This window comes from Protopterus annectens, chromosome 4.part0, assembly GCF_019279795.1.
Source record: "Protopterus annectens isolate FY-2018-M chromosome 4.part0, PAN1.0, whole genome shotgun sequence".
NCBI classification, from domain to species: Eukaryota; Metazoa; Chordata; order Ceratodontiformes; family Protopteridae; genus Protopterus; species Protopterus annectens.
In genome coordinates, this window is record NC_056733.1 from 32,207,295 (window position 1) to 32,232,784 (window position 25,490).

A 25,490-nucleotide genomic window follows, 5' to 3' on the forward strand; every position below is an offset into this window, starting at 1 on the left:
CAAAAGCTAGTTACGAAAATAAAATTGCCAAAGATTCCAAAGACAACCACAAGGCATTCTATAGTTATGTCAAGAATCTAAATGGCAATGCTCATATCTGCTCTGAGCTTCAACAGAATGGCTTTAAATATAGTGATCCCAAGGATATTGCCAATATCCTGGCAGATCGATTTAGTGCCAACTTCACCCCATTCTCACCCCCTAAAGGGCCCATCTCAATACCAAAAGATTGCCAAATTCCGGTAATCACAGCCACACAGGTAGAAACTGCACTCTCCAAAGCTAAGAATACAGCATCCATGGGACCAGATGACATCCCAGGCTGTGTACTACATGAACTACAAAATGAACTGGCACCTCACCTAAGTGTCATGTTTAATCATAGCCTCACCTCAGGCTTCGTGCCCACTGAGTGGCACACAGCTGCAGTTATCCCACTCCACAAGGGGTTTCCACCTTGGATCCCGGGAACTACCGTCCCATCAGTCTGACAAGCCTGATCTGCAAGGGCATGGAATGCATTATCATGGAACTTATAAACAAAGACATTGGCAACCTTCAAACACTGGACCCCACCCAGTTTGGGTTTGTGAAGGGCCGATCTTGTCTCCTGAACCTGATTGACTTCTTTGAATCAGTCTCCAGAGCTGTGGATGAGGCTAAGGCGGTCCACACAGCCTATCTGGACCTCGCCAAGGCCTTTGACACCATCCACCACTCTGGAATCATAGATAAACTTACTAAGCTGGGCATAAATCCCTACATCACTCGATGGGTTGCCAACTGGCTTACTGACAGAACCCAGACTGTAAAAGTAGCAGACTCCAAATCCAGCTGCAGACAAGTGATATGTGGAGTACCTCAGGGTTCAGTCCTGGGACCACTCTTGTTTGGCATTGACTTTTCTGAAGTACAGACCAACACTAAGGGACTCTGGTTAACAAAGTTCACAGATGATTGCAAACTGGGAGCCATTACTGAATCCCCAAATGATGTGGGTATTCTACAAAAGGGCCTTACAGAAACAGATGGCTGTGCCAGAGCCATGGGCTCAAGCTTAATGCCAAGAAATGTATAGTTATCCCCTTTGGAAAAAAACATGTACCCATGAATTACCACATAGGTGGCAGTACACTAAACATCGAAAGTGTGATGAGAGACTTAGGGACATAGGTGGACAGTGGTCTCACCTTCGATAACCACATCGCCACAACAGTCAGGAAATCCTTCTATGTGACACACCTAATCACTAAGGGCTTTTCATCCAGAAAAAAGGAGGTCATTGTCCCACTTTACTTATCCCTCATTAGACCCATTATAGAGTATAATGCCTCATTTGGTATGTACCTCACAAGACATCTGCAACAGCTGGAAAGGCCACAGAAATACCTCACTAAAAGAATCACAGGCCTAAAGCAGATGCCATATGCTGACCGTCTAAAAAAACTCCAGCTGTACTCTGTGGCATATCGTCTACTCGGAGGCGATCTCTGCTTAACATACAAGGCCATATCAAACCCTAAGCTGTTGGACATGCTCCACTTAAAGAAATCCCAATTCCTCAGGGCCACATGCTTCAGGGATCTAAACCTTGTCATCACAATGAACAAAACATGCTGGAGGGATAGGCTCAGGACCCAGAGGCTCCCCATACTCTGGAATAGACTGCCCATACATGTCAAGCAGATCGCCTCCTTGGCCCTCTTCAAAATGAACCTTGATGATTGGATGGGAGATAGGAAATTCACCCCGGGGATGATGTCAGTCACCCTGCTAGACAGGGGTCCAGAGAAGTAAATATTGTGGGAAGAAATATCAAGGGAGTTGTTATGGCTAGGCTTGTATAGGCCCTAGGGCCGATAGCCTAGTACCACCCCATGAACCTATGAACCTATACATCCACATATTCAGAATTCAATTCATTTCCCTTTTATTTCCACTTACAAATATATTATACATTCAGAAATGAGTCCAATTATCAATGCTAGGTGCTGATATAGTTCCACCAAAGACACATACAAACGAAGCAAAGCAGAAAAATCCTGGAAGAACACCGCTGGATGCCACAAATTAGTAAAATAAAAACTTTTAATAAAAACTTGTGCAAAACAGATAAGCGCTTTCGGGTAGGTAACCCTTCATCAGATGAAAAACAGACATCAAAGCTCACAATTTAAACATACTATCTTCCAATCAGCATCTAGTAAAATACCCGCCTATTTTTTAGGGTGGGTTTCACTGGGATGACATCATTGAGACCTGGCCCCCTATGGGCCATGAGTTCTATAATCCATCTAGACTCAATTAATTCAGTTAGTTGTTTGATGTCACCACCCCTTCTCCCCAAGCTAACATTGACTATAGCCCTAAAACTAAAGCTGTGTGTGGGATTATCTTGGATATGTCTAAAGAGGGCATTGTGCTGATCACTGTTCCTAATGGCAGATACATGCTGTAAGATCCTGACTTTGAACATATTGTTGGTTTTGCCCACATGCGGCACTTGTAAGGCCTGTGCTTATATCAATAAGGACACTACTTTTCTGCATCCAGTCTCAGGTAGAATTTTTCTTTAAAAGCTAGGGCTACATGTAGAACAAAGGATATTGTTTATTTGGCCAACTGTGGTTCTTGCCCATGTTTTTATGTGATGATTCTACATTAATGTGTGCAGCTTCTTCACTACAGGAACATTAACTCAGGAATCTTTCCTCTCTATAGAAATATGGTTATCCAATATACAACTCATCTTAAACCCTGCTAAAACCAAACTACTACTCTTTAAACCCATTAGGTCCACCTCATCAACGTCTACCTTTAATATCATGTCCAGTAACAAAACTACTATCTCTCCCACAGAACACACCAAACTCCTGGGCATTGAGATTGATAACATCAACACCATCAAGAAAGTTCACAAAAAACTAGGTACCCTCTACAGAAATAGACAATTCCTTACCCAACAAACAAAAGCTACTATATCTCACACTCACCTTATTTCTACCCTCCTCTATGCCTCACCTATTCTCACCAACCTTAGAAAAGCAGACCTAGCTAAGTTTGACTCCTGCTATAACAAAATAGCTAGATTTGCCTCTGACTGCCCATTTAGATCTCACCACTGGTCGTCCTTGAAGCTGCTGAACTGGCTGGAACTTCCTCAACTCCTGCACTGCAATCAACTCTCTCTGGCCCATAAAATGTTATATCAACCAGAAAAAAACCTGCATTGCAAAGCCTACTTCACCTCCACACCAATAACAGAACTCTTCACTCCAGTAACAAACTTATTGTCACAGTAACTAAGTCAAATAATACAGCAGGTGATGCCCTCTTTTCTAATTATGCATCCAAAATATGGAATGCTCTACCCTATAACATAACTACTATGACATCCTTTATAGAGTTCAAAAAAGCATTAAAACTGCATCTCACTAATAACTGGCTATGCTCTTGCACTTCACCAGGCTAGACCCTCCACTATGTTAGACCCTACACCACCTTAACTATCTCACACCTCAACAGGAACAGATAGGTCTGTATTCTATTACTGTAGAAATAGATACAATATAATAAAATAGATTGTTATGGTTTAGACCCCAATAACTTTAAGAAGTTGTTGGTTTACACATAACTCCCTCCAGCAATGATTGAGGTCATTATATATATCTCTTTAGACTAATGAAACTATTACTGTAATATTTCTCTGTTTTCACTAATTGTGACTGATGTGTATGAATATACTACTATTAATTAAGACTCACTGCATTTTGTATCTAAATATACTTTGTAAACTTTGTAGTTTTTTGTTACATGTTATTCATATGTGCGGAGTTTTTCTACCTGGGCCTCCACTGAAAATGGACCTGTGTCCAGTGAACTCTACCAGTTAACAAATGTAAAATAAAATAAATAAATAAATGTACTATGTATCCTTAAATTAAAAGATCGGGAAAGGGAAATCTGTAGCACTTTAAGCATCTCTCTATATAAATAAATTAATGAAAATAAACATGTTTCCACTGCTAGCACTGGGGAAAAGAATAACTTTTAAAATCCTTGCCTTTCCTTTCCAGTAGCACCAATCACTTATACATGAAACTGCAAGGATCCCTCAAAGCAGTTACAATTTTGACACCTGAGGGAAAGGTCTGCTGGGGGGGGGGATGTCAGTTGAACTTGGACTAAAAAAAGGTACTTTGAACAAAAGCCTACAATTTAGCTACTTTTGGGTGCAGCTGTATAACTCCTTAGTATACTATAAAACATGCCCTGAGACACATATAAATGAGGGTCATTCAAGAAATAAAAGAAGCAGTCTTATTACAGAAAGTATATCAGGTGATAGTGACTGACTAATCCCATTATATGTGAATGGCATGGGAAAACACCACTACGTCCGTACATCTAGAATGACTAATAGAAAGCAGACATGAAATGGATTATGGGAAAGAGAAAGGCTTGAAGAAAAACAAGATCACATTGATATGTCATGCCCCATTGGCAGCCATTTTGCAGAAAACATTTTCAAATTCTATAAGAAGTACTCAGAATGATTTTGAGGTGTTAAAATAGTTCAAAAACAAAACAAAAGAGTGAATAAAGTAGATTTTTTTATTTCGGTGGCAGAGTTTTCCTTTAAATTTTACTGTAGGTGAGCTATCACTCTATTCTTTTACTCTGTATCAGTTATGATCATTGCTGAGCTTAGTACCAGCCATTCCTTCAATAATTGCAGCTGTTGTGATTGTAACATATTTGCTGTTTTCTGTAGGTACTGCATTAAATAATACGGACAACTGCTTCTTTTACCCTAATAATGTTTACTCTGTGAGAACTGATATCTTACTAGGAAGTTTCTTATAGGTTCTGATCCCCTCACCTTTTTATGAACATTCTCCATCTCAGATTAAGGAGGTTTATTAATATTACTGTTCTTAATAATGTAAGCTTTCCAATCCACATAATCTTAACAATTCCTAGTTAACTTTTTTTATCTTCCTTTGGTTTAACTTAGATACATGTTCTTTGGAATTAACAAAGATTTTGTCAATTTTAGAGGCATAGTCACTAGTGCAGGTAATGGGAATGCTAGTGATTTTGGAAACCAGCATCTCTATATAATCATTCAGCCCAGTCAGTGTTAATTTGCTATGTTTCACCGTCTATCAGACACTGCATGCTTAAACTAGTATCATTAAAATGTTTAAGTTGCTAAAAGTATGATTTTTTAATTCCATTCCATTGTAAAAAACTAATTGTTAAGCAATACATCTTTCAAAATATAATTTGTTCCATAGAACACTTTTGAATTTGAAGGCCTTCTTCTCCAAAATTTTATACAGTCTGCCCACATTGATCAGTGGTATACCTTTACTCCTTCTGTCTGAAGCAGTATTATCACGAGATCTGGGTAAAAACAAAGGAAGTTCACACATTTCCATACCAGGTTCAGTTCTTTTTATGTAGCACATCCTAATTCTGGTGCGCTATAAACTACGAATTGTGAAGGCAGAGATAAAGAGGGGTCCTACGGAACTCCAGGTGTAGAGTTAGGTATTCCAAAAAAAAAAAAAATAACCTAATAAAACTTGTTCTTCCAATAACTAAATCTTGCAAAACAAATGGAGACAGAGGAGAACACTATGAACCAACTCTTACAGATTAAAATAACAAAACAAAACTTTTCACTTTCATCCTAGAATCTGACCAGGACTTAATCAGACAAAAGACTAAAAACAAACATCCAGCATAAATAGTTTCAATGTATGCTACGACAACCTATGACATTCATTCTTACAACCAACACACACTCTCACTTCTTTTAGCTTAACTGAAAATGTATTTAACCTAGGTTCTTATCCTGGCTACAACCTTTTCACATTCCTGGTTTAGCACTCTTCCTCTCTGACATCCTACCTGATGCCTTCTGTTAAGTAGATTGCTACTCTACCCCATTTCTACCTTCTCTGTCATTCCTGGACAGCCTTTATTTGAACACCTTAATGCCCACTTTCTCTTACCACTAGCAATGTTTCTGTGATACCAGCAATGTCCACCTTCCCCTCTTGTATAAGAGCTTAAAGCTCCTGTTGACATTTGTAGTGTACACTGGTACTACACTGCTTCACTCCAAATCACTCTCATTTCTTCCCCTGATACATTATGCATCTCTTTTTACTTTTTGTATGCTGTTGAAACATCGCCCTTCTGCTTCTGTTATGGTAATTTCTCTCTCCATCTTAGTTTAAAGGTACAGTCTAGATCACAATCATTTGTTCCCGATACATTATGAGTCTCTTTTCACTTTCCTTATACTGTCCACACACCAGCCATCTATTCTGCCTCTGTTACTGTCCTTTCTCCTTCCATCAAAACCTCACCACTAATCACTGCAGTTATAACTATAGTATTTCTGTATGATCTGTGTGGATTTTTTAGTCAGTGTTTGCACTTGGTGCACATTATCATGAGATTGAAGGGCAGCTGTTGTTTGCTCTTTATTGTAGCTAAGTGCCACGTATGAGATGCAGGAACAGATTTCCCATGTGGAGTGTTGACTTATTCTACACATTTTTGCCACCATGGAGTTGTTATATTTTATTTGTACGGTGGTGAGAAGTGTGGCGGATAGTCTGCCCCTGCAAAAAAGTTTTGTTTTTTTTTTCATTGTTAATGAATTATTTTTTTTGTTCAGTATTTGTTGTTTTTCTACTTGAGATGTCCTTCTTATGACTATTATAATTCTGAAGTTAATAAAAAAATTATAAAAAGCTGGTTTTAGACAAATTGTCCTGCTCTCATTATTGCAGTGACTATACACACAAAATAATTAGGCACCACAGTAAAATGCTGAAAAAGTTATTATATAAGAAATAAATCAAGACTAGGTATGTTAGTTTTACCACACTGGATCAAATTATTTTCTTCTGTATTTTAAAATAATCATAAGCTAAACATTAACGATTTTAAGCACTTATGCTGGTGTAGTCAAACTTTTATGCTGTGATAGCATTTACATTGCTTCTTAATGAAAGGTTTACTGAAATTTTGCAACACATGTACCTTGTTGTTTTTGTTCCTTTTGTCAGTCACATAACAACTACTGATTGCCTATCTCTTGCTTTATACCTGATGCAGGAAAGTACATAGAAAACCATGGTGTGATCCACAATATGTGGTTTAACACGGAAACAGGAGCAAAGCTTCCCTACTATCCAACTCAGGGAGTTTCAGAGTGGTGGGATAATGGGAGTCTTCCCATATGGATCACTGCTCAGAGACAGGTATGGTGCATGCTACAAATGTCTAATTCTCTGAAAATAAGAGCAGTCACTTTGTAAATCTCACAAGTGTGTGTATGTAACATATGTGGTATCACTGCACACTGCAGATGTAAAAGGTGTGAAACAATGGTTTTATTTAATCTTGGCACTAGTTTTTGAAAACATTTATGATTTCCTTTATAGATATTACAGTGTACTGATAGTGTATAGATCAAGGTAGTGTTTCAAGTCAGGTGTATGTGAGCATGTTTCTAACATTGTTTAAAAATGCCCCAAACCACATTTGTGAACTTTTGCAGTAAACTGGATATAGTCAATATTTAGAACTAAAGTACTAAAATTGCTAAAAATATATATAGACACTGAGACGTGCTGCAATACTGACAAGTGTTTAGAATAATGTGCTACAAAGATACTATTTGTCAAGGAACTAGTTTGAAATCCTTCTTTCTCTGTACTATTTGTTGAGCAGATAGCTTGAATTCCTTTAACCTTTGCTGACATATTTTGATCTTGCATATAAGTCATTAAATGGCCTTGTTTCTTTGCTGACTCTTAAACGGACATTTGTGACTTTCCAACATGCACAGCTCAATGACAAATACACTCTGTGGTGGTGCTTCAACCTCTGATAACATTTAATATTTACATGCATTGTGCTGTCTTGTTTAACTGCAATGTAGGTTGTACATGTGGCCTAATGGCTAAGATGTCTAATTTTGGATCAGAAGATTGTAGGTTTGAGTACTACCATAGTCATCCAAAACCAAGACTGCAGTTTTCCACCAAAGCCAGTTACCTTTACTGAATATGTGGAAACAAACACCACTAAACTATGCCAGTATGTAAACAGTTGTACCTGATAAAAACAAGCAAAAGGTGAACAACAAAATACCCCCCCCCACTGCACTTTAAAATTAACAAGGTTTACAATAAAAGGAAGAGATTATTGGCTAAAAGTAAGAAGAGCAATACACAGTTGTGGTAGAGCACTCATCATTAAATGGTCTTTTGTGGAAGAACCTTCCTTCATTTTGATCACCTGCAGTCTCTCTGTGCTTAATTAAATCTACGAAAGTTGAGTTTGAGGAGAAAATAGCCACTCAAGCAAAGGACAATCACAACCCCTTCTTTAGTAATGCTCAAAATCTTAGGAGCACAACTCAAAAGTGCACTGCGCTGATTGTAAATTATATTATCTACACCAAAACTGAAGATAAATGAGCAAAATCTTTGCCTCACTGTTCACCATGTATCTCACGTGTAATTTCTGAAATCGACTTGCCACCAGCAATCAGACAAGAGGTCCTGAAAGCATTATCAAAAGCAAAAAAATAGTGCTTCAATGGGTCCTTACAATATTCCAGGATGCATCTTGAATAGCATGAAGCATGATTTAGCCACATCATTAACAACACACCCTTGATAAATACTGCTCAGCTTTAGCCTCCATATGAGTTTTGTACCAAGTCAATGGAGAACAGCAACAGTTATTACCCTGCATAAGGGAGGACCTTCCACAGACCCAGGCAATTACAGACCCATAGGTTTCGCCAGCCTCATATGCAAAGCTGTCTAAAGAATTATCATAGAATCAATAATAAGGACATAGGGAACCTCCAAACACTGGACACATCTCAACTTGGATTTATCAAAGGCAAGTCATGCTTACTCAGTCCGGTTGACTTTTTTGAAAATATCACAAAAACAATGGATGAAGGTAAAACTGTACAGACCACTCACTTCAACCTTCCCAAGGCTTTTGACACAACCCCTGACTCATGCATAATAGAAACATTTAATAAGCTAAGACTAAACCCCTTTGCCACACTCTGGACTGTCAACTGGTTCACAAGATCAAAATAAGGGAAGCTACCTCCAGAGGAAAAAAAAAACGGCTCCCAGTACTATGGTTTGTTTGGTTCTGGACCTCTTCTCTTCATCAACTACTTCTCAGAAGTAAAAGCCAATACCAAAAGGCTCTGGCTGATTAAGTTGGAAGATGACTGCAAGCTAGGAACAGTGATCAAATCACCAAAAGACTCAGTTATCCTACAGTAAGGCTTGTCATAAACAAATAACTGGTATCAGACTCATGGACCAAAGCAAAATGCCAAAAACTGCACTACTGTGTCCATTGGAAGGTGGACGCCCCCAAGGAACTGCCACATTCACAATGCACCCCTAAGGACTGACCTACTAGTTCAGGATTTAGAAACTTATATAGACAGTGACTTAACTTTTGACCAGCATGTATCCACTCTGGTAAGGAAGTCCTTCTATATTACATAACTCATAAACAAAGGGATTGCCACCAGCTCCAGTGATGTTACTGTCTTCCTTTACTCAGCCCTCATCTCATTAGGTCAGTCACTGAGTATAATGCCCCTTTTGGCATGTATCTGTCTAAGTACATGGAACAACTGGAACACCTACAGAGATATCTTACAAAAGGATACAAGGCCTATACAATATGTCCTACATGGACTGCCTCAAAGCTCTGTCATTATATTTGGTCTTCTCCTACCCATTATTAATGGACTTACTTCCCATCCACAAGTCAACTGGTATGAGATATACTCAAACCAGGGACCTAAATCTCTTCTGCAACATTGCATAATGGTTTGTATTAACAGATATATCTCACAGGGATACCACTGCTCTGGAACAGACTCCCCATTTACATAAAGCAATGCTCATCCCGGAATACATTCAAGAGTAACTTGGACGAGCAGATGGGGAATAGGAAGTTTACCCCTGCACTCCTGTCTGTACTAAAAATGGACTGAGACAGCTCCTAAATGCTTTATCCCAATGCACGTTTCCCCTCCAAATATCTATGTTTTGATCTGGTAATTTCCACTGGAGTAATATATAAACATAGATCTTGGAAAGGGTTAAGTGAATCAAAACTTCAATGTGATGGGTTAATTTTAAAACCAAATGGGTAATTGGCTGAACTTAAAATGTCCTGTAAGTGCAATTAGCCTAGTACTTACCCATGAATATATGAACTTGTTATCTGTGTCAAACAGAAGGATACATTTCAAGCCTAGTCTTAACAAGATACAAACTCATAAAATAAACAATTATTTAAGTTCCTTGAAGCTGAATACAAAGATCACATGACTGAAAGCTCAGCAGATTTGAAAGCAGGCCTATCTTTCATAGCCAACGCATAAGGGGAGAATAGCTGTTCATCTGCTGTAATGGATATACCGATCTCCTATAGAATATTGTGGATGTCAAGAAAGATATTATTTCATAAGAATCCTTGTTTCTCAACCTCAACCCAGTTTGCAGTAAATTTACTGTGAAGGTGGGTGCCTTTAAACTCAGTATTATTGGCACTGATAGCCAGCTAGGTGAAATAGAGAACTAAAGCAAAATACTGAACTGCTTGCTGCATTGCTAATAAGACCAGGAATGCTTGGCTTGCAATAGTCATGGCATGTATAGCCTATAAAAGGGTAAAAACTGAACACATTCTAGTCACCTTCCTATAGAAATAGACCCTTTCATTTCTGGGCTGTGGCTCACAGAAACTGAAAAGGCTCACTGAGTAATTGCACTGAGACCACTTAATACAGTCCCCCATCTCTAGTAATAATCATTAAGATTCATTGTTTCAGAACAAGGAGACAGCCTTGAAGGCAGTGTCAGCAGGAGACAGCCTCAAATATAAAGGGCACCAAATCAGGTCTGATATTAACTAAATGTCCTTCAACAAAGGAAAGGAACTTCTTCCTTGACTAAAACTTGCTTAAGCAGAAAGATTTGTAGTGCTTTTTATGTTACCCAGCTAAGCTGCATGCCCTTCATCAAGAAGAGAAACCGATCACTTACTGTTTCAACAGCTTCATGATCCTGAATGAAGGGAACAGTTTTGGCATGTGAAGCAGTTCTAAATGGAATAAAGTGCAGCGATACCAGTAATGCAGCTATGCACAAGGGAAAGGAACTCAGAGACACATTATATACAGTTGGAATTTGTTGGTACTAGTTTAAGTCAGTGGCTCTGAAGTAGTAGGATTCTAAGAGGCTGAAGGAATGCCTCTTAGTTTCTCATCTGAATTCTTTTGAAGTCCATTTCTTTCATTTTAGACTTCTAAAGCTTGAAGTGTGAAGATACTTGCTTACTTGAACGGAGGTGTATAGCCTTCGTTGTTGAACTTGGAATGTTATGAGTAATTCTGCACTTATGGTCAATTTAAAAAATACTACCTCATCCCACACTTACTATAGATAATAGTTCATATTGCATTTTCAAAATTCTGTAGTGTTCTAATATGAACTTTGAAAATAAGTTCTTGTTAAACATTTGACAGTTCACACATTTATAATTTGCAGATGTACTGGGGTGCTTAGTTTTTAGTGGTCAGCGGTTTGGCTATATGGTCAACATAAATCTAGTAAGTCTGATTGAAAAGTAGAAGCAGTAAACACAGTTACTTATATGTTTCAGCAGGAAACCCATTACCTTGAGTATATTTAAGCTATAAACAAATGCATTCAGAAAACCTGGGTTTTGTGTAAATAATGCCAAATAATTAATATAAACATCTTTTAAAGGTGACAAATACCCTTACACTCCCACGTGGAGGGCTTTGCCCAACATTCTATTCACTTACTTATATGTTCTTACTTATATGTTCTCGCAGCAAAATGACTCCAACTCAGAAAAAGAGTGATTATTCATAAAAATTCAAACATGAGCATTCTTCCTCCTCTACATTAAAAGCTTGGAGCTAAAACAAATGTGGTTCAAGCCTAAATACATCAGCACAACACATAGTAGCACCTTGGCCTAGATGGATAAAGCTCTGCTAATGGCCCGGCTGACACAAGTTCAGTTAGTGGCTTTGGTTTTAAGATGCTGGTGTGGGAGGGTGAGTGTGCCCATTCTAGGAAGGGAGTACATTCAGCTGTGCTCTTCACACTAGGGCTGTAGTGCAGGTTAGGGATGCAAAAGGAGGCATTGTCAATGGCAGGCAGGGACAGTGACTAAGTCATCACAAAGGTAGGACAATATGCCAGTAGACCCCCGTCGCATGTCCATCAAAGAAGATGGCATGTGCGTGCATGGGGCATATAGGAAATTTTAGGACATGTGGGAACAACACTCCCCATCAGCATTCTGATGCTGCACCAGATTTCTCAGTTTCCTTACTGTCCCTGAATGTGAGTTAAGGTCACCCAAAGAGGCTAAGGCAGATCCAATAGACCCAGTAAATTATAGGAAGCAAATAGGTAGCCAGCTGTGGGGATTCAAAAAGGATGGGAAAAAAACTGCAACACTAAAAACTAATACAAAGAGAAAAACATACTGCAAGCCAAAGTCCTTAAGCAAAATATAATACAAGCAATTATGTATCAAGAAAGCAGTGTAACATGTTTAAGTGCCCATTATATAAAATGCTAATCATTATATCTTTAAGGGGAAACAGTGCTTAATTCCCATTCCTCACACAATCCCTGGCATAGCTTTCATATGAAGAAATGGAAACACACCTAAAAGCGCTAGTTATATAGATAGGTCATTGTGTGCATTGGTTAAGTAGTTTTCACACCATCTGTTCAGTAGATGAGAAGTTGATTTCATCAGTTATCCATATATATTCTACTGAACAACAAGCTGTATTACCCTTCCTTTCTTTCATGCATCTTGGGTAACAGCTAACTTCAGATATTTAAAATGTTATGGCATACACTACGATCAGAGCTCTTGTTCTGTCTTTGGTTGCTTGTCATTTTGTAGTCTGTTTTGTGGTAAGGGTACTGTGTTACTTTGAGGACAATAGTTTGGCTGTATGCCTGAAGCCTTTATTATGATTACTATGTAATATTTAATGATAAATTGCAATAAGAAGCCTTTATCTCCTGCTGTGGTACGATATCTTCTGCACTGTTCATGTGAAAGTATGATAAACCACCTGAAAATAAATAATTGTGTGAAAGAATTATTAGCTCTCAGAAGAAGGAAGTGTGTTATTTTGTTTGTGCAAGAACATTATGAAGAAAGTTGTCATTTTAAAGTAGCTTCCTCACTGAAATATTGATATTGTGAGCTAAGCTGCGGTTAGGTGAAAAGGGTTGACGATGTAAGACTTATACAAGAAGGGCACCTCCCATTTTCTATATTGGTGGATGTAAGCCATCCTAACTAAGGTTGTATTGGATACCAAATCTATCAACATTTTTATGAAGTATAGTTTTGAGCAAGGTAAGATACTTACTTAAGTACTCTTAAGTACTTATTTACTCTTACATGCACAATCTCTTGATTTACAGACAGCTATTAAAATTTAGAGCTGGTCCAGATAATTATAGCTTCATAGGTTCATAGGTTGATACTAGGCTATCTGCCCTAGAGCATTTATAAGCCTAGCCAGAGTGTGTTTGGCTTTCGCCACCCTTTTAGATTAGTTGACTGTGCCTCTGTATAGTAGGTCACAGAAGGTAGCCCTTTTAAAGTTAGTTTACTGTACCTCTGTCAAGCAGGGACACAGAAGAGATCCCAGGGGTAAACTTACGATCTCCCATCCACTCGTCAAGATTTCTCTTGAAGAGGGTCAGTGAGGGGCTCTGCCTAACATGGATTGGGATTTTGTTCCAGAGTGAGGAGAGCCTCTGGGATATGAATCTGTCCCTCCAGCATGTCCTATTTATTTCTGTGCTGAGGTTCAAGTCCCTAGAACATGTAGCTCTAAGGGATTTGGATTTCCTGTGGTGAAGCATGTCCATTAATTCTGGGTTGGACATGGCTTTATACATCAGACACAGATCGCCTCTGAATAGGGCTATGCAACTGAGTAGAGCTGGAGTTTCTTTAGCCGAGCTGCATAGGGCATCTGTTTGAGCCCCTTGATCCTCTTGGTGAGGTACTTTTGGGGTCTTTCCAGTTGCTGCAGGTGTCGGGTAAGGTACTTCCCAAATGGGGCATTGTATTCAATTATGGGCCTGATAAATGATGAGTAGAGGGGCACAATGACCTCTCTAGATCTAGATGTGAATCCTTTCATGATAAGGTGGGCTATATAGAAGGTCTTTCTAACCACTTTGGCAAAGTGATTGTCAAAGGAGAGATTGCTATCTACTTGGGTCCCCAATTCCCTAATTACTTCTTCTGTACTTAATGGATTACCACCTATGTGGTAATTTGTGGGCATTTTGTTTTTCCCAAAGGGAATGACTATGCACTTTTTGGCATTTAGCTTTAGGCCATAGCTCTGGCACCAGTTATCCATCTCTGTGAGACCCTTTTGGAGGATGCTTGTGTCAGCCGGAGAGTCGATTACGGCACCCAGTTTGCAGTCATCTGCGAACTTGGTAAGCCATAGTCCACCCGTGTTAGCCTGTACCTCTGAGAAATATATACCGAACAAGAGAGGTCCCAGGACTGAGCCTTGTGGGACGCCACTTGTAACTGGTTTAGAGTCTGACATGGCACCTGCTATTCTGACCATGTGGGTTCTATTCCTGAGCCAGTTTGCAACCCATCTTGTGACATAGGGGTTGATATTTAAGCTGGTGAGCTTATTTATGATGCCCGAGTGGGGTATTGTGTTGAAGGCTTTTACAAGGTCCAGGTAGGCTGTGTGGACTACCTTTCCTTCATCTATGGCTTTGGTAACTGTTTCAAAGAAGTTGACCAGGTTCAAGAGGCAAGATCTGCCCTTAACAAAGCTGAATTGGGTAGGATCCAGTGTCTGTAGGTCCCCAATATCTTTATTTATGCGGTCCATGATGATCCTTTCCATAGCTTTGCAGACCAGGCTAGTCAGGCTTATAGGGCGATAGTTTCTGGGGTCTATTGTGGCACCACCTTTGTGGAGTGGGACCACTACTGCTGTACACCATTCCTTGGGTACACATCCTGTAGTAAGTCTGAGATTGAACAGTGACTTTATATGAGGGTTTAGTTCTTCTTGGAGCTCGTGTAAGACGCAGCCCGGGACACCGTCTGGTCCCATTGATGCTGTGTTTTTTGCTTTGGAGAGGGCAGCTCTCACCTGTGCATCTGTGATCTCAGGAAAGTTACACTCTGTTGGGATAGACATTTGCTCTTTTGGGGGGGAAGGGAGAGAGAAGTTTGCACTGAACCTTTCTGCCAGGATGTTGGCAATGTCTGTGGGTTCAGTGTATTTTTTGTCATTTTACACTAACTCAGAGCATTTCTGGGAGTTGCCTCCCAGGTTTCTGACATAACTAAAGAAGGCCTTGTGATTATCTTTAGTATCTTGTGCAATTTTTCTTTTGAAGCTGGCCTTAGATGATTTTATGAGGGATTGTAGTTTCTTGTTAGTACTGATCAGAGACGCCTTCCCTTTTTGGGATTTTGCTCTATCATGTAGTAGCTTTCTTCTTCTGTTGTATAGCTTATTTATGGCCAGGGACCACCAGACAGGTCTCCTGCCTTTGGAGGAGTGAGTCTTGGTTTTATTTGGGATAGCATGCTCCATGCATTCCTGTAGGTGTCCATAGAATGCTTTTGTAAAGGATTCTGCATTTTGGGCCATATTTTCCACTGGCCTGGGGGCTTTGAAGGATTCCACCTTGGTTTTGAGAAGTGTGAAGTTTGCTTTTGAGAAGTTCTTCACCGTGGTTTCCTTGGCTAGGGGTGGGGACGGAATATGGATATCCAGTGAGATTAGTTTATGGTCTCATCTTACCAATGAGGGGTATACCTCTGGTGTGGAACATAAAGACCCCATGTTAGTGATGACCAGATCCAATATGTTTTCCCCTCTTGTGGGAGTGGTGACCAGTTGTTCCATAGCACTTGAGTTTATAAATTCTAGGAACCAATGGGCGAGGGTGTTTGGGCTTGAGTAGTTTTCCCAATCAATGTTTGGGTAGTTGAAGTCATACAATATAATGGTGTTTGGAGAGACCTTCATATTCTCCAGTGTTCTCAGGAAAGCCAAGTGAGGTTCCTGTGTTTGGGAGGGTGGTCTGTAGCAGGCTACAAACTGAAAGGCAGTTTTGCCCACTGTTAGTTGCACATGGATGGTCTCCGATGCTTCGTGCAGTGCCACTAACCTGGAGGTGTGGGTATCTTTGATAAATATGGATACTCCCTCCTTTGTGGTTCGGTCCGAGTTTTGGGGCCGGAAAGCATGGTATGAAGTATAACCTGTTAGTGCTGGGGTGCTCTCGGGAGCCTTGAACCAGGTTTCTGTTACTGCACAGATATCGATATTCTCCATATTGAGGAGAGTCTCAAGTGCGTGCATCTTGAGGTATAGACTTCTGGCGTTGAGCAGCATTACGCTTAGTTTTTTTTTTCTTTGTGTTGTCTATGGAGGTGGGTTTGTCTTTTGAGCCTTGCCTAAAAAAGGCACTATGGGGGAGGCAAGAGCCTTTGCCAGTATTCGAAAACCCAAGGGTGATAGGTGCAAGCTGTCCCTAGCGAAGCAACGTGGCTTGTCGAGCATGTCATTCCAGGCTGACAAACACTGGATCCCCTTTGAATGACACCAATACTTTAGCCAATTGTTAAAACTGATCATTTTGTCTTTATACTATGGCATCATTCTAGGTGAGGGTAAGATGTTACTCAAGGTCAGGGTAATACCGGCCTGGGCTACATGATCAAAGAGCTCCTCTATGTCTTTTTTCATGTAGTCCAGGGAGGTACATCTCAGGTCATTCACACCAGCATGGACAATGATGGAGTCATATTTGTACTTGCTTTTGAGTGACCTGAGTGCTTGTGTTATGTGGCGGATCCTGGCACCCGACAGGCAGCTTACAGTGACCTTCTCCTTGTTCAGCCTGGTGAGTGGGACGTCAGTGTGTCTGACAATAGAGTCACCTATTACAAGTGTATTAGGTGTGTTGTTTAGCCTTAAGGGCTGTGACTGTGTGGCACACTGACTTTGTGAGCTATGTGCTATGTGGGTATTGTTTCGTGGTAGGGGTTGCTTGGATGTCTGCTTTGGAGGTCTCTGCTGCTTAGGCATATTTTTATTTAGAGCCTCCGAGTATGTTTTTGTCTGTTTATGTGTTTGGTTTGCTGATGCGATAGGTCTATGTGAGACTGGATTTGTGGTGTGTGTGGTTACCTTCTTCTGCTGACAGGCTGTGCCAGTACTGGGTTGAGAGAGCTTAGGCTCCAGTTTGGCTATATAGTTGCATCTCTCACATATATTTGAGCTTGTTGGGAGGAGGAGAGGGTGGTCTGTATACATAAGGCAGTTGTAACATTGCCTCATGATTCCCAGATTCACCAGCTGGACTGGAGAGTAAACCCGAAACTGACCTTTGGACATGCCTGAATAATATAGGGAACTACTATGGTTGTACTGACAACATTTTTTATAAAAGATGCTCACTTATCATTCAACTCATATGCGTCATAAATATAAGACTTTTATTTGACTTTTTGGCACTTATAATCATGAGTTATTACCTTATTATGTTGAGTCCAGATGTCTTATTAGTTAATTATTTGTGAAAGTTAAAAGTTTGGAGAATATTAATTATTTAAATAAAAATAATGATTCCTTGTTTAGAGGGATGTATGTTTGCTTTGTGTCTAAGCCATTGCTTCCTCTTGTTTACAGGCAGACAGTATGTAATCTGTCAACAATTAGGTTGCCTAAAGGCCCACAGATTAGGTTTACAGATGCAGTTAGACAAGGGAAGTACAGGCTAGTTGTGCTTGCAATTTTGACAAAGTTTGGAATTGCTGGTGGGAAGGGAGGCATGATGCTCTTGCTGGTTTTGAGCTGGAGATTTTTCCCTTTTTCACTGCTGCTGCTGTGGGACAGACATTGAGGTAATGAGCCTGTTTGCCTTTGAAAGATCACACCTTGAATATAATTTGGGAGAATGAGACATTTCAAGTTATTTCTACTTTCTCTGTTTCTTTTGTTTTTGTTTATTTTCCACATTAAATTTGGGAAATCTACAGAATAAGTTTTCTGTAGTTAGTATCATAAATAAAGTAGAGATGCAAATTGTATTACATAGCAGACTTACTAAAAAACTGTGGTAAAATTCAATGAAAATATTGTCTTTGTAGATAAGTGACCATGACAGTCATATTAAATGAGTCCCCCCTCGTTCTGCTTCTGAAAGTCTATTGACTTGATATTATTTGCCTACAGAAAGCACTTTTGTCTGAGCTAATCAACTCACAGTGACAGGATTTAGATTGCTGGGATCACCTTCCTTCACAGTGATTTGCCATACAGGTGTGACACTTTGGGTTATTTATTTATTACATTTGTTTACCGGGAAATTCCGACTAGACACGGGTCCTTTTTCAGCAGTGGCCCAGGGAGAAAAGCTCCACAAGTACATAATGGAAAATACTACAATAGTAGATGATATACAGTAAACACTTTGACATGCAGAATACATAAAACAATAGGGGGATACAGGACACACACTGGGTAATGAGTACTAGACAGATTTTAAGTTGAGTTGACAAAAAGATGATATCTAACACTGTACTGAGAGGTTGGAAGTTTTCTTAGTCGGGGTTGGAGCAAGAGCAGAGACAGTGCACTTTTAGGTGTGATTTGAGAGTAGTTTTGAATAGACTGCAGGAATGTACATTTTTTATCGAGGTAGGGAGGTTGTTATATGTTGACATAAGGACTCAGGGAGCTGTTTTGTTTTCATTTTTTTTTTTTTTTTGAAGATTCTGAGGGGAACCTGACTGCGGTCAGCTTAGGTTGTTGTTGTAATGAGATATCTAGTTTCTAGTTATTTATATCCAAAAATATCAGTTAATACATTTTTGATGATAGGCAAATCACACATTGATACCCTATTGGGCAACAACTGTTCTCCTACAGGGTATTAATATGCAGATATTCCCTGGTAAAAAAATCAAATCCACAGCTTCATGGCATATTATACTGTCATGAAGCACAGACTAAAACCACATGGCCACAATTTTGTATGCTACTGCTGCTCCCTCATCTGGCTCCCCTCAATACTAATTTAAATAGCAAAAAAAAGGTCTCTTCCCCAATCTGGGACCTCTCCCTTCTCTTCTAAGAGAGAGCACCACCCCATCTGCATACTGCCCTCACATCAACACGAGGAGTAAAAACAAACAAATAAGAAAGGTTATTCTCAGAGCTGATAATTTCTCACCCTAATACCTTGTGCCAAGGCTACCCTTCTCTCCTCCAACTAGTCTTCTGCATGAGTCTATGTGTGTTTGTGGGGGGGGGGGTGAAGGGAGAGAAAGTTTCAATGAGTGAGAAAGAGAGGGGGGACAGAGTGAGTAAAAGGCTTATCACATACTTCTGAACTTTTTTAATCAAGAATTCAGGATAAAGGTATAAATATGAGAAGAAAATATCTATAATCGGGCCAGGTTTTAAGTACAACCTTTAAGAACATGCATTATCTGTACAATAAGAAGTTTGAAACTATAATGTCTGACTTCATTAACTGACAGGAATCTTCACTGATTTACCAGAGAATTAAAACATCTTCAGTGAACAGAGCAAAATTAGAGACACTTGAGAAGCATGGATTGATTTAAATGCCTTGCCCTATATGAGTTTTTTCATTCATTTGATCACAATGGAAGATCTTAAGTATACTTATTCAAGAAAGATGTAACTTTTATGTGTGTATGTGTGTGTGGACATTAAATAGTTGTAAAATACTTCTTCCAATAATAATTACATATGATACAGCAAGGCTGAAATATTGGGGAGAACTATTTTACATCAGAAACTGAAAAAAAAAGATTTTATTAATAAAAAAATACAAAACAATTTAACAGACAGCCCATTATAGAAGTGTAATAATGCCCTCCAGAGAGGAGTTTATACGGAAATAGTGGCACTGGGCCTAAGAACACCCCAGGGTAGTCCATTATTTCCATGATAACACCAACCCTGTCAGGCATTATTGCTTACCAAACAGATATTTAAGATGCTGGTTGACAATCTGAGAGGCTGGTGGATTTGGGCTGGAAATTTTAACTCCCTCACCCATGTAGGTGATAACTCAAAAAGATGAGTAATTTTCTCCATTGGTAAGTGCAGCAAACGTTGTAGTGAGAAATCTTGAATTAGTTGATTTAACATCACTGGAATTATGGAACAATTCAAGTTTTCTCCACTTTTCTTGCATACTCCAGTCTTGGTTTCACTCAGGAAGAATTTTTGTTTCTCAAGACCTGATAGAAAGGCATCCCAAACCCTGAACTTCTTTGTTGCCCTTGACAGATTTGTGTTTCTTTAATTAATACATTTAGTCTGGTATAAGTTATTAATTTAAAAGATCTTTGAAAGCTACATTCTTTTTACTAGCTTTCTAGACTTTCAAAATGACATGGTAGAGCTGTGAATACATTTCTGAGGATTCACCAAGAAGGAGTCTTCTATCACAGATAATAAGATGCATTCAGATGTTGTATTAATGCACATATGCACAGATGTATAGTTCATAAAGGATATGTATAAAATTCTAACTATTGAACAACAGTCAAGTCCTTCTCTTTTAAGGGTCTGATAAATCCTGACATCAAAGAGTTTATTTTGAAAATCCAGAGCCATGCTCAGGAGCTATTAGGTATCAAAGTTCAGAACAGGTTAGAAAAGTTTAAAAATGTCAGCTATGTTACTTCTCCTGAGACTCTCAAACCTTTATGTCATCCCATTCAAATCATAATCATTGTTCAGGGATAGCCACTTACAGATCCTAGAACTCTCAAAGAAGTATTCTCTTTAATTGCTATACTAAATCTTTTTAGTTAACAACACCAGTGCTAGGTTGCAAGGAGGTGTTGACATTGAGAGTATTAACTATTTTCGATGGGAATTTTTTTCACATAATCATAGACAATTTTTGGGCACTCCTTTACAAACAACAGAAAACAAAAAATGAGATATATTTCCAAAAAAGGACAAGGCTCTGATCTGGATGACCTATCTCATAGGTTTTACAGATTGCTGCCTTATCAGATAAAGGGCCTCCTTCTTTCAACCCCTAATTTCCATTAGACAGACCCTATAGGATTTCCCGCAGAATCCTGGAGATATGTATTTACCACAGTGCTTATTAAACCAGGCATGGATCCTAGAGACCCTCCCCAGAACTAACCAGCATCTCTTAAACCTTAATTATTAACTTTATGTGAGCATTTGGACCAGAATGCTTGGTTGTTTACTGAACAAGCGTATTCACAGTGATCAGGCCAGCCAGCTTCTTAGCATGGAGGCAGACTAGTGATTAAATGAGAAGGATTCCAGTGGTAGCCAAAAAAAGAGTGGATGCTGAATGTGGTTTTGAGTAGCTATCCTGACCATTAGCTCTGGCAGATGGATATGAATACCAAAATAGCAAGGCACAGGTGCTTTGCAGATTATATAAATTAACTCATTCTGAGTGATGAGAGATCTTGCATCTCTGAGAGAGAATCCCCTTTTATGATGTTACCAGACAGGGATATCATTTCACCTGTCAGGTGTTTGTGTCAATCATGCAGTCCTTAGGAAATCATATGTGAAGATAGGTGAAGGCTGCCAGCCTAGCCAGATAGAATTCTATAGATAATTCTGTCATTTGTAAATATTAATGTAAGCCACAGGCTTGTTCTTTTAAATGTGAAAAGACTGCATTGGATATTGAACTGCAAAAATGTAACAACAGTGTACTCTGCTGTAAGAAAGCTAAGCCAAGCATTTCATGACTGTCTTTGATGTCAAAATTCAGAGCTGATATGTCTAGAGGGAGGCATTCTGCCTATTGTTTTAAGACAAGAGTTAATGGCTAGAATTTGCATGTATAAATGTCCTTTATTGCTCTGGTTTCTGACAAGGTGTAAAAATGCAAATGTAGTTTCTGTTAGCCTGGGAACACCAGAGAAGTGTGAAGAAAGATGTCATGTGAAGCAGCTCTGTGTTATCAATTTAAAGACAGAGAATCAGAGAGCTCAGAGCATTTTGTCTTGAGAACTTCCAACATCACCAGCACTGCCTGTTTCTATATGTAAGTTATTTAGAACTGTGTTTTCTCTTAGATATAGCTAGGAAATAAGAAGTTTAGACAAGTTTGTTTTTCTGTGATGCCAGAACTTCTCTACGGAATGATTTTAAGTACTTCTCTGTGATCTCGGAACTCTTGACTAGCACTGTGTAGTAAGAAGTATTGTCTTGTATTTTTATTATTTATTATTAAATATTTTAAACCTTTCAACTGTGGCTGTTTTATGTAGAGTTAATTTAAGCTCCAGAGTACATTGCATGTATATGGTGATATTGTACCAAGTCACTCTAATAAGCCTTGACTGTTCAGTCACACTTACCATTTGGATAATAATATTCCACAGTAATAATTAAACACCCTTTCAGAAGGGCCTTGAGTAGCTGATATTAGTGGGTGATGGCAGCTGGTACTACCTTTTGGACTGGGCAAAAAGGGGCACAGCTGGAGAACCTGTGCCACCAGGCTTCCCCAGGACTGTGTGGTTGTATATAACTCTCATCTCAAAGTGTGTGTGTGTGTGTGTGTGTGTGTGTGTGTGTGTGTGTGTGTGTGTGTGTGTGTGTGTGTGTGTGTGTCAGCTACTTGGGCAGGGACATGAAGCACTGGTTGGACAGACAGGGTTCTGGAGGTTTTACCTTGCCCACTAGGCTGAGAACTGGACCCTATAGCTGTGCCAGTGGGGAGTCTTATTGAGGACCTGGAGAGAAAGGGAGAAACCAGCCCCAGACTGACTGTGATCTCTATGTGTCCTTAAGGGAAATTGCACTTTACTGTGTGTGTGTGTATTTATTATCCTTTCCCTATATGGACACCCCTCACTGGTGTTAGTGATGAGGATTGAGGCTCCTTGATTGCTGGTCCAATGCACGGGTATCACATATTAATTGTTTGGCAGTGGTGGGATATACACACCACATATTAATTGGTTGGCAAATGCTAATTGGCTTTTAGTGGCGTGGGTAGAGTGAATTCCTGTAGCTTGTGTACAGTGATCACTGAAGGTGTTTTGTACTTTAAATCAGCCACACAGTGAATACTCTGAGTTCAGATCACAATTGTTTTATTTCTTTTGTTAGCTTAGTTAGTCAGGGAGAGCAGGTAGCATGTCAGCAGATGAGTACAGAAAGCTGGCAAGGAGCCAGCTGGCTGAGAAGTGCCAGGCTAGGGGACTGGTGCATGGAAATCTGACTAAGGCAGACATGATTGCAGCTTTGGTCACAGCTGCATCAGAAAACAGCAACCAGGAGGACAATCAGACTGGCAGTGGAGATATACCAAGCTTAGAGAATGGACAGCTCAACCTTTCTGCAGAGGACTTAAAAATCCATCTGGAGCTAAAGATACTTGATTTGGAGACCAGGCATTTGGAAATAGAAGCAGCTGAGAGACTGAGATGTCTGCAGGCTGAGGAGAATGAGAAACTGCTACACCTGGAAGCTGAGGAAAAGGAGAGGCAAAGGCAGCATGAAAGGGAGATGCTGATTCTTTGCCAGAGTCGTGGAGGTAATAGGGAAGGGAGTAACTGGACTGCAGAAGCACAGAAGGTCAGTAAATTTCTTCTGCAGTTTAAAGAGGGGGATAATTTTGACAGTTTCATTCATATGTTTGAGAGGGTATGTAAACAGTATGATGTTGACCAAAGGCTTTGGGTACGGTTTCTGACCCCGTTACTTCATGGTAAAGCTATAACTGTGTTGTCTAAAATGTCTAATGTTGACTGCTTTAATTACACTGTTGTTAAACATTGCTTGTTGGAATGTTTTAAGGTAACCCCTGAAACTTATAGGAAAAAGTTTTGTGAGCATAGACTCAAGGCAGATGAAAGTGTATATGAATATGTTGCTGAACTGAGCACTTATTTTCATAGGTGGGTTAGTTGATGTCAGGTCACCACTTTTGAAGGGCTGGCAGACCTTTTGGTGAGGGAACAAGCCCTTGGCACTTTGCCTGAGGACATGAGGATCTGGTTGGCTGATAGACAATGTGCTACTTCAGATGAGTTGGGGAAGAAGGGAGACCTATACCTAGCAACCAGGCCACCCCTGCCCAGGAAAAGGGTTCCCAGTACTGCTCAAGGGTCTAAAGGAACCCATGGTGAGCAGCTCAGATTGCGCTAACAGAATCTGCCAGTAGCAGGTGAAGCCACTAGTCTAGGTACACGTCCAGGACCTAGGGTTAAATGTTTTGAATGCAACCAGTGGGGCCATGTGGCATGCAGATGTCCACAGAGGCAAGGTGGGGAGCAAGAGGTGAGAGAGCCAGTAAGTGGGAAAGACAAAATGCCAATAGTAAGTTGTCTTGAGACAACAAGGGTACCAAACTACCATCCTGCAGATCTCCTGATAGGGAAGGATTTGGATGAGGCAGTACCATGTGCTTGTGCAATTACACGCAGTCAGGCTAGGAGACAAGCATGTGGGTCTGGTAGCCTGGGGGAGACCCAGACAGACTGCATATATGCAGCCAGGACAGGTGAGGTGGTTACTTCAGGGGGGGAGCTAATCTGTAGCAGTGATACTGAATGTGAGCCACAGCTGCTTGTGGGTACTGATGTTCCCTTGGACAGAGTGACTGCAAAGGTAGAGGTGAGTAGTAGTACCCAGACTGACAGTGAGGCACCACTGTCAGAGGATACCAGACTTCCTGTGAAAGGGGAGGTGGGAAGGGTTACAAAGAGAGAGTTGAGACAGGCATAGCTCTTAGACCCTATGTTGCAAGGCCTGAGTCAGGTAGCTAGTGAGCCACCTGATTCTCAAGGGAAGGGAGATTCTGTTAACTAGGACAAAGGGTTACTATATAGAGAGTAGACCCCTGAGGGAGGGCTAGAAGGTGAGAGGGTACAGCAGTTGGTAGTGCCTAGAGCCTACGATCTGGCGGTTCTAGCTATAGCCCATGATATCCCTTTGCAGGTTATATGGGCATAAAACATACCAAGAGATGTATTATGCAGAACTTCTACTGGCCTGGAATTTCAAGAGATGTAACAGGATCCTGCAGGACCTGTGAGCAGTGCCAAAAGGTAGGCAAGGCAGGAGACAAGGTGAGAGCTCCTTTGATGCCTTTGCCTGTGATTGAGGAGCCATTTTAGAGGGTAGCTATGGATATTGTGGAGCCTTTGAGTACCCCAAGATCCACAGGGAAAAGGGGTATCCTAGTGGTAGTAGATTATGCTACTAAAACCTTGAGGTAGTGGCTCTGTCCTCCATTAAGGCAGAAAAGGTGGCAAATGCTTTGTTA

General features: G+C 40.1%; 1 protein-coding gene across 1 annotated transcript in view; it reads left to right on the forward strand.

The window, feature by feature from the left end:
* The window catches only part of ENPP7 (ectonucleotide pyrophosphatase/phosphodiesterase 7), a 195,564-nt gene that overhangs the window by 69,169 nt on the left and 100,905 nt on the right, over window positions 1-25,490 (forward strand). The window contains exon 2 of the mRNA XM_044069629.1: window positions 7,141-7,286. Within this exon, the coding sequence (XP_043925564.1) occupies window positions 7,141-7,286 (146 nt within the window). The remainder of the gene's footprint in view (window positions 1-7,140; window positions 7,287-25,490) is intronic.